Below are 9081 nucleotides of genomic sequence, written 5' to 3'. Positions count from 1 at the left end.
TGATTTTCTGTACCCTTCTTGTTTTGTTCCCACAGGCTTCAGGCAAACAAAAAGCGAGCTGAAAAGCTGAAAAGTATGAATACCTACAAGATATAAATCCCCCGACTTTACTTGCAGAAAGGTCTCTTCACATTCCTATGCAGCTTCAGGAGCTCCTAGCAGGGTAGAGTCATTCTGGAAGCAGCTTTTAAATTCTTATATTTCACCTGTGGCATTTTGCCATCTCTTTTTGTTTAAGGCTGAAGATCCTGATTCTCCTTTACCTTTGCAGATCTTTACATAGGAAGCTTGTACATGTATAATCTGGTACGGTTACCTCACCCACAGAATTGCTGGGTTAACTTTCACACAAATGAAATTGTGGTTTGCTCTGAGGCTATGGTAGTATAAAGTGACAGCCAGTTCCAATGTGGTAACCTGCCTTTTGCAAGTATATTTTGATAACCTATGAAGTATTTACATGTTTCCCTAACTATACTAATTCCCTTTTGCTTGAAAGCCCCAGTCTAGGGAAGTAAGAAGCTGTAGAGCTAAATTGTGTGATGCTTCTCAGTGCCGGAGAACTTCTAAGCAGAGGAAGAAAATCTTCACGTTCCAGGAAAATAGGTGATGGGAGAGACATGACGTGCCTGAGATGTCTGGTACAGACTGATATGGTGGCCATACGTACACAGCCCTTGCATTTTCTCAAGCCCTGATACCAAAGAGACGTAAGTTCATTTGGCCGGAGCAATAGCTCCGTGTTTTGCACCATTCACTACAGCTCTGGGGTGAAACACCAGTGCTCTGTGTTAATGTTCTGCCCAATTACTTGGAAGAGCACTAATAATGGGAAGCAATCTTAGGAAAGGTTTTCTTTGCAAGTTGACTTCTTCAGAGTGATATTTTTTTTTTTTTTAATGTCAATGTTTAGATATAGCATCTTTTCTGCCTTTTTTTTAATTTGCTTATGGTGAGCCAAAGCTTCTCCACACTCTGTTACCTGGCACCTGTTTGAGAGCCATAACCACTGACTTAAAATGTAAGCACTTTAAGAACGTCAGCTGCACAAAGTAAAATCTTTATTTGGGAATTCTTATAGCAAAATGACCCAGTGGAGTATTCAGAAATGCAGTCCAAGGCAAGGAGCTCAGTACACAGTAGGCAGTTATAAAAATAATCCCAAAAAATGAGTGGGTCCTCTTCAGTCCTCCTCTGCCTTCAAAAAATCAAGGAGATGCTAAGAAGCATTATTTGCCAATAAACTGAGGTGGTCGTTTCTCCCTGAAGGCAGCCATCCCTTCCTGACGGTCTCTTGTGGGAATATTCTACATTTGGAAAAAAAAAAAAAAAAAAAAAAAGATATATTTTTCATTGACAAGTCTGATGTGTTTTTAAGTATTGACTAATTTGGCAGGAGTGGTCGAAGACTAAGATTCTTTTCTTTCAACAATACATTATGTCCCACCTTCCACATTTTGCAATTAGAAAAAATGAAGAGACTGGGTTGTAAATCACTTGCTGGAAAAAAAAGAAAAAAAAAAAAAAGATATATTTTTCATTGACAAGTCTGATGTGTTTTTAAGTATTGACTAATTTGGCAGGAGTGGTCTAAGATTAAGATTCTTTTCTTTCAACAATACATTATGTCCCACCTTCCACATTTTGCAATTTGCTTAAATGAAGAGACTGGGTTGTAAATCACTTGCTTGTAAATCACAAGCAAGGCATCTAAGACCAAAACCAGAGAACTATTTAGGAAAACAGTTTTCCATAAATTTCATACTTTACCACCTTAAAACACCCCAAGAGGCACAGCAGTTGCATTGTTCCGTTGGCTGAGAAGGAGGCACTCTCTCAAAACTTGTCAGAAAGAATGACTCCAGGAGGAATCTGAATTTTAATTTGTTAAAAGTTAAAACTAAAACCATTTGTAAAGCTCATCCTGTAATTAACATGTTGTTGAAACTAAGAATATACAATTCCTTCAGACAGAAGGGTATTTAAGGAAGGCCTTTTGTCTTGGGCAGGCTGAGAGGCAGCTCTGTGTGGCACAACAGCCAATATTCCAAAACAGGTATCTGGAACCGCACTCAAGTATCTGCTCGAAGCTTTGGATTTAGCTATTAAAGTGTTCCCTTATCGAGAGGAAAACACAAGAGGATGCTGAATATCTGGCTTTAGAAAACAGGCACAATTGTTCAGGGAAGGGAAGGGAAGGTAACCTACCTGGGCATAACACATCCCCTCAATAGCCATCCCCGAGGCGATGTCAACCTGGGGATGAGAGGGAAGGTGTGAGATTTGACTAAAGTATAGACCTCAAATCAATAAAAATTCACTCACGGTGAGTGACCTTCACTCCTGCATTAGAACTACAGGGTTAGCATCCGTAGAAACAAAAAAAAAAAATCCTGCTGTATTAATTTTGTCTTTAAAGAAAATCTTTAAAACCCCTGAAATGGTTTTTCATGCCTTGTCTAAACAAGGATTATAACTCATCCGTTCTAAACATTTTTACGGTAGTAATTTGTAGGAGCTGCCTGGCCATTTACTTCATTATTTAAAAAAAAAATATATAAATTTTTTACCTCCATTCCTCTGTTTATTGCCAGTTTTCCCATTCTCACAGCAAATGGAGCCTTTATTTAAAAAAACAAACAACAAAACCAAACCACAATAAACATTTAAAAATAATTAAAGCCACATTGGCTCATAGTAGCGTAGGTACATCACTATCCTAACTCCAAATGACCTTCTAGACTATAGAAATTTGCAGCAAGTTACTAAGTATTTTTAAAAAACAATTTGGCATTATCCACAGTTAATGGGTGCACATGGTGCAAGGTTTCAATGTGTCCTGCAGCTCTCCATAACCACAACTGGGAACTATGGGTTAAGGGGCTGAGTGTTAGCATTTGTTCCTGCAAAAACTGCATTCGCAAATAAAGGACAGAGTGAAAAGACTTAAACATCAGGAACCAAGACTTTTAATATTGGATAGAAAGGGATTTTTGCTCTCTCATAAAGGGAGCAGAAATGCCTTCTCTCCATCGACCACATGAATAACACCCTTACCTGAGGGAGGATTTCTTTAGCCAGGGCTAACGCTCTCTGGTAAGCTGCGTCCCCGTCGCTGTTCTGTGGCACCGCGTGATTCACTAATCCCATGGAGAAGGCTTCTTGTCCGTCAATCTGTCTGCCAGTGAAAATGAGTTCCTTGGCCAGACCTATTCCAACACATCTGGGCAGGCGCTGGGTTCCACCTTACAACAACAGCAAAGTCACCAGTTTCCATTTCTGAGAAACGCCCCCAAAACCAGTAATATTTTATCTCCTTATATAGCAAGGAGGTTTGAAAAATAAAGGGATCATGTATTTCTTTAATAACTACTAACTGAATATGTCAACACTTTGCAAGACACCTGAAAGGCTTCAGCGTCCTTCTGAGTATTTTGATAAAGAGCAAAAGGTATAGAGGAACTTTCCTAAATCCATAGCAAGTCCCAGGGGGCTTGGGACAGAACTCTTGATTCATAGATCTCTTGGGTCACTGTAAGATGCTACTTCTAATTTAAATTCAAAACTCATTAAGTCCTCTAATGGGAAAATATTTAGTGTACAGCTGAGGAAGTAAGAGACTGAAGATGTAATGAAGGTTACCTGCTCCAGGAAGAAGCCCTCTAGTGGTCTCAATAAGGCCCATTTTAGCTGATGAAGCTATTAAAAAAAAAAAAATAGAGTTTAGTTACTTTTTGATTTGTATAACTACAAATTTTCAATAGTGAACCGATTAATAAAACTACAAACTGTCAATATTGAACTGGAAGGTCTGAATACTACAGTGCTTAATCAATGTCCACCTCCAGTCAGACGAGGGAAGGGTAGTGTGGCTGCTTACCCCTCACGTAGCCATTTTATTTAGAAAACTGAACCTTGGGTCCATACTAGCTGAAATGTAATGGATGGAAGAATGAGAACTGAAGAAGTCTTCAAGCCCCAACTGATTTAAGTAGGGATGGTCAGATCTAGCCCGAGTGCTGATATAGTATTACACGATAGTAACTATTTAATCCTACCAATAAATAGTTTTCTGACAGAATCCTAATTTTGTCTAAAAATAGGCTTTACTTTTTAAGCAAGGAAACTGCTTTCCCAATAGTAACTAAATGTCACAATTTCTGGACAAATGCCTACTCATTTCCTGAACTGTGTTGGTTCCTCTCTTAACCTACTGGATTCCATTAATGGTCAGCTGTCACGTGTTCTAGTCACCGATTACAAGAATGTCACAATTTCTGGACAAATGCCTACTCGTTTCCTGAACTGCGCTGGTTCCTCTCTTAACCTACTGGATTCCCAGTCAGCTATCACAAGCTCTAGTCACCGATTACAGTATTACAAACCTGCTACTCGAAGGTCACAAGCCAAAGCCAGTTCCAGGCCACCACCCAACGCGAAGCCATCTATTGCAGCAATTGTGGGTACCGGCAGGGAAGCTAGACAAGAAAACAGATGCTATAGTTTTGTTCCAGTTCTGTTCCACTCACTTCTGGAATTTAAATGCTTAAATTTGCAGCAATTGTAGGTACCGGCAGGGAAGCTAGAAAAGAAAACAGATTCTATAGTTTTGTTCCAGTTCTGTTCCACTCGCTTCTGGAATTTAAATGCTTAAATTCTAAAGCTTTTAGTAGTTCTCAAATTCAAAACGTCTCAAGAACTCAATTTCTTTTATGCCACAAATTTTCTGGCCATCTCTAAGCACTACAAACTTTCTGCATTTCTCCCTTCTTTGTAAGAATGCAGAACATTCTTCTTTCATGCAAAGCGCATTCTTCTCACATGCAAAGAAGCAGGAAAATACAAAGTAGCGCAACACAAAACAGGATGAATTGCAAATTTATGATGTGAATATACAACTGTTGCAGTTAAAAAGACACCATCCCTAGTCACTGTTACAAGAATTAGCTTTTCTTGGTTTTTTGTTAGCCAAGGCTCCTGAACCTGGTCAGCACTGTTATCACCTCATAGTTGAGGAACCTGAGGTACCTGGGGATGAGCTGCTTGATAAGATACCTTTTTAAATACTCAGGAAGCTGGAAGCAGACTTCAGACGTGTGCTAGTTCTGTGCTGTAACTACCCACCACTCCCTGACTGCTTCTGTGGTCTGTGAGACAGGGTTATTCCCTCTACATTTTTGTTTGTTTTTTAATTACTGCAATTCTGATTAGTATTTTAGTCAGATTTCACTTTGGTATTCCTCTCTAGCGAGAGCAGAATAATTCATAAACAGGGGAAGAAAATGCAGAAATCCATATTCCTTTCACTAAAAAAATAAAATAACGGGGCATGGGAGTTGTAGGTACAAAACCCCTGACATTCAACAAATCCTAGAATCATAGAATAGTTTGGGTTGGAAGGGACCTCAAAGATCATCGCATTCCAGTCCCCTGCCATGGGCAGCGACACCTCCCACCAGACCAGGTTGCTCCAAGCCCCATCCAGGCTTCAACCCCTCCAGGGATGGGGCATCCACAGCTTCTCTGGGCAACCTGTTCCAGTGTCTCACCAATCCATTTAGTAATTCCATTCAGAGATCCAAATCCATGTTGCTTCTGACCATGTATTGAGAGCAGGACAACCAAGACAGCTCATTCTCTCTAGCATTGTCTCCCAAGGATTGCACAGAACTGTACACAGAATGCTGTGTTACAGCAGGTAGTTATTCTATGCCTGTGTACGTGCTGCTCTTTGTCACAGAAAAGGCAGAACTGAAATGCATCTTGTTCTTGGAGAGGCAGCAGGATCATTGGTATTTCATTCTAATCAGATCTTTATTTCAGACATAAACTGGAGCCATTTGAGAAGCTACTACTGAATGGATAACCCACAGGGGCCAGCACCCTTCCCCTCCTGCAGCATTTCTAAGTGTCCCAGCACAGGCAGCCTAGGACAAATTTCCCAACTGAGATAATAATTTACCTATTTCATCCATGAGACTCCTCAGCCTTTTAACAAAGTGTTCAACTTCTGCATCGTCCATCTTGGCACGCTCCTTTAAGTCTGCACCTAGATAGAGGAGAAAAAGGTTAGAATCCAGGAACCTGATAGAGTCCTCTCAAAGGACAGACCATTTCAGAAGTCTGGAGATAGAGTCTTCTGGTTAGGTAAGGTCAGTGGCAGCTGGAGCGAGGACATTTGGGCTGGAGCAGTGGCTTGGGTGCTCCCCTGTGCCCTTCGAACAGATCTCACAGAGGAGCACAAATCACTGTATGTAAGGCTGATAATCCCTAAAACTGGAAACCAAGGCCTCCAACGCAGGAGGCACCTGTGCTTGAAGACGGTTTTAAATCGGAAACAACCAGTAGCACCACGCAGGCTGTGCAGCTCACTCCATCACATGTGTCTTCATTGCTGAGCCAAGAGGCACAGGTGAAAGAGAGAACAACGTGTTTGTTATTTGCCACACAAGAGCCAGCCCGTTTTAATTTTAGCAGGCGTTTCCAACTACCTTCCTGCACGCTCTGATCAGCACACAGCCCTGAGAGCCACCACATTTTATAACGAGAGTTTGCAGAGCCTTTGTTACTTACCAGCACAAAATACACCTTTCACCTCACTCTTGAACACCACCACGCGAACCTTCTCATCAAAGCGGAGCTGTTCCAGAGCGCTGAACAGCTATGAGGGAGGGAGTACAAACAAGAGGAGAAAAACATTAGGCATATGGATGTATAGATCTAAATTACAGCAAGCTCCTAATCTATGATAAAAGTTTCTCTTTTTTTTCTTTTCCCTGCAGGTGCCAAGAATTTCCTGAAAAATCGTGCATGTGGAACCAGCAGGATCCTTCCACGACAGCCTCAGAATGACACATTTCCCCATCTCTTTTGTTCTTCCACTCAGAGACAAACCTTTGCTGCACCTTAAACTCCCCGTCCTGCCCAGGCATGAGCCAGACTTGCTCTTAAATGAATCAACCGATCACCTGCTAAGGCCTGACAGTAGGTATGCTTTTCTTGAAATTATGCAAGTAAGGATGTTAACTTGCATCAATTAGCTAACTTAAATAACTCCAGTGTCTCTGTCCAGTCCGCATCCAGAGTTCCCGCAGTCCAGAAGCATCACGATCCCTTTTTCTCCAGGCCAACCTGCTCGCCCCAACACCATCTCCCACTCACCTTCAGCAAGAGATTACGTTTTTGTTGCAGATTTCCCACAGCTATTCTTACTGCATTTAGTTATTGATCATGATTCCAAACGCGTTTACAGGCCAGGCCCATACTCACTTCATTTACAAATACTTTTCCCAGTGAATTTCTCGCGTGGGGTCGGTTCATTAGGATTTCAGCAATACCTTAGTAATAGGAGACAATTTCAGTTACACTTCATTTAATTCTCTGACACAGTAATTCAACTGGGAACAATATCTGCGTGTGCTGCATCTTTCCTGAGAATGCATATAAAGTATATTCTAAAACAATCAGTTATTTTAAAAGTGGAGGTGGCAGATGATATCTAGGAAATGCAGCTCTGCAGGGCAATTATAAACTTCACTAGCACTGCGAGTAATATAAATAAGCAGACTGTTAAAAAACAAACATGACATCCATGAATCTATCTTAGAATCATTGTAGGAATGGAAAAAAAACCCCAAACGATCCATGTTAGGTTTCTGTTTTGAATGTTACTTAATTCAGTTTTTATTGTACAGTCTTACTGTGTTTGAGGCCATTCCTTATTGGAGAAAACCATCCTCTTGGGATTGCTGTGTGCGTGAGAATAGCACAAAGCGGTCCCTCTCAGTTCATGCTCCAGACCCATTTTGAAACAACAGCTCCATTCGATTTAGCATTAATAAACTCACCAGTGGAAAGGAGTTCACTCAAAGTTCCTAAGTCCAAGCAGAAAAATAAGACAACATCTACCTACTTCTCCCTTGCGCTTGCGTTTCGTAAATTATTATCCAATGGTTCCTGTATGCTTTGGAGAACAAAAATCTCTCCTGTTTCCTTGGCTGGGCTTCTGCCCACTTCCCCAGGCCTCAGTATCATTAAGATGATGCTGCTGCTGTAGGCGCTGTAGGCACCTTGCATCTGTCATCTGTGGTCCCCCTGACCCACGAGAAGGTCTCTGTCTACTCCTATGCCAGCGGCCAGGTAGTACAGAGGAACAGAGACACAGGCAATGGGGGGGACCACCAAACAACTCACAATTCTGGTAACTAAATGTGAGTAGCAAACCTACCAGGAACTGATTTTAAGCTCTGGCAATAGTTACTTTCCTCTGGCCGTCAACCAACACGCAAATGGCTCGGTGCCTGCGGTGCATAACGAAGCACGGACGTGCCCTGGGCCTGTCCCACCTGGAGATCAGGGAAACCCTGAGCTCTGCAAACCTGACTATTGAGATCTCCTGTGGATGTAACTTAAAACAACGCACCGAGCTAGTTATTTTATGTATTTGGCTGCTGCTTTCTTGGAAAAAAGTTATCAAGGCAGAAGTTAAAGGGAAGAGACTGTGAGGACCCTGCACTCTGTGGGCTCTGTGGGGCAGCCCGCCACCTCTGGGGTGAGGAGGGCACCGGGGGGGGGTCGGGGCTGCCGGACCCCCCCGCGGGGACAGGACAGTGCTGCGGGGACACGGGGACAGGTCCAGCGTCCGCAGGGCCTGAGGGACAGCGGGGCCTGGCGGGGCCGCGGTGCGGGGAGGAAACACCCGCGGCCCCGCACACGCCGGGCCGGGAGCTGCCGCGTTTTCACCAGGAATCGGTCAAACTGAGCGGATCAACAGGCAGCGCCACGAAACCCGGTTCTGACACCCGCTCGGCCCCTCGGGACCCAGCGCCGGGGCTTCGCGCCGGTCCCCCCCGCGGGCGCACTCCCCGCCGCTCTCCCCGCCGGCCGTGCCCACCAGCACCTCCGCGCCCCGCCGCGGAACGGCCCCATGGGGTCCGCCGCCGCCGCAGCCCAGCAGGCGGCAGCCCGCCCGCCCCAGCCGTATCATGGCGCTGCTCCCCGGCTTCCGCCGCACCCCGGAGGCGCGGCCCCCGAGGCCTTGTCTCCCGGGAGTCACCGCGGAGGGGGCGCTGCGCCTTTAAG

The 9081-nt window shown here is 43.8% G+C and overlaps 1 protein-coding gene across 2 annotated transcripts; it reads right to left on the bottom strand.

Annotated features, from left to right (window-relative positions):
* Positions 1–1042: 1042 nt before the first annotated feature.
* On the bottom strand, positions 1043–9056 carry ECHDC2 (enoyl-CoA hydratase domain containing 2). 2 transcript variants are annotated; one of them, XM_014939115.1, is made up of 10 exons: positions 8866–9056; positions 7270–7337; positions 6574–6661; positions 5963–6049; positions 4386–4478; positions 3643–3699; positions 3058–3245; positions 2571–2621; positions 2209–2256; positions 1043–1307 (listed from the first exon to the last, which is right to left on the bottom strand). In XM_014939115.1, exons 1-10 carry the CDS (start codon positions 8984–8986, stop codon positions 1230–1232), a joined length of 879 nt encoding a protein of 292 aa, XP_014794601.1. In that variant the 5' UTR covers positions 8987–9056; the 3' UTR covers positions 1043–1229. The 2 variants fall into 2 exon arrangements, with proteins under 2 accessions (XP_014794601.1, XP_014794603.1); XM_014939117.1 differs by lacking the exon at positions 7270–7337 and having other exon boundaries at positions 8866–9053.
* Positions 9057–9081: the final 25 nt, after the last annotated feature.

Source organism: Calidris pugnax, unplaced genomic scaffold (genome assembly GCF_001431845.1).
Source record: "Calidris pugnax isolate Ruff unplaced genomic scaffold, ASM143184v1 scaffold18, whole genome shotgun sequence".
NCBI classification, from domain to species: Eukaryota; Metazoa; Chordata; class Aves; order Charadriiformes; family Scolopacidae; genus Calidris; species Calidris pugnax.
The sequence above is the reverse complement of the archived record's forward strand: the minus strand, read 5'-3'. Positions and strand labels throughout refer to the sequence as shown.

What these genes read in the sequence shown, in the direction of transcription:
- ECHDC2 (XM_014939115.1), bottom strand. Translation starts at nt 8,986, where the DNA reads ATGATACGGCTGGGGCGGGCGGGCTGCCGCCTGCTGGGCTGCGGCGGC. An exon ending in GGCCGGCGGGGAGAGCGGCG is followed by an intron (nt 7,338 to 8,865) that starts GGGAGTGCGCCC and finishes CCTATTACTAAG; the next exon opens with GTATTGCTGAAATCCTAATG. An exon ending in GAGTCTCATGGATGAAATAG is followed by an intron (nt 4,479 to 5,962) that starts GTAAATTATTAT and finishes TTTCTTGTCTAG; the next exon opens with CTTCCCTGCCGGTACCCACA.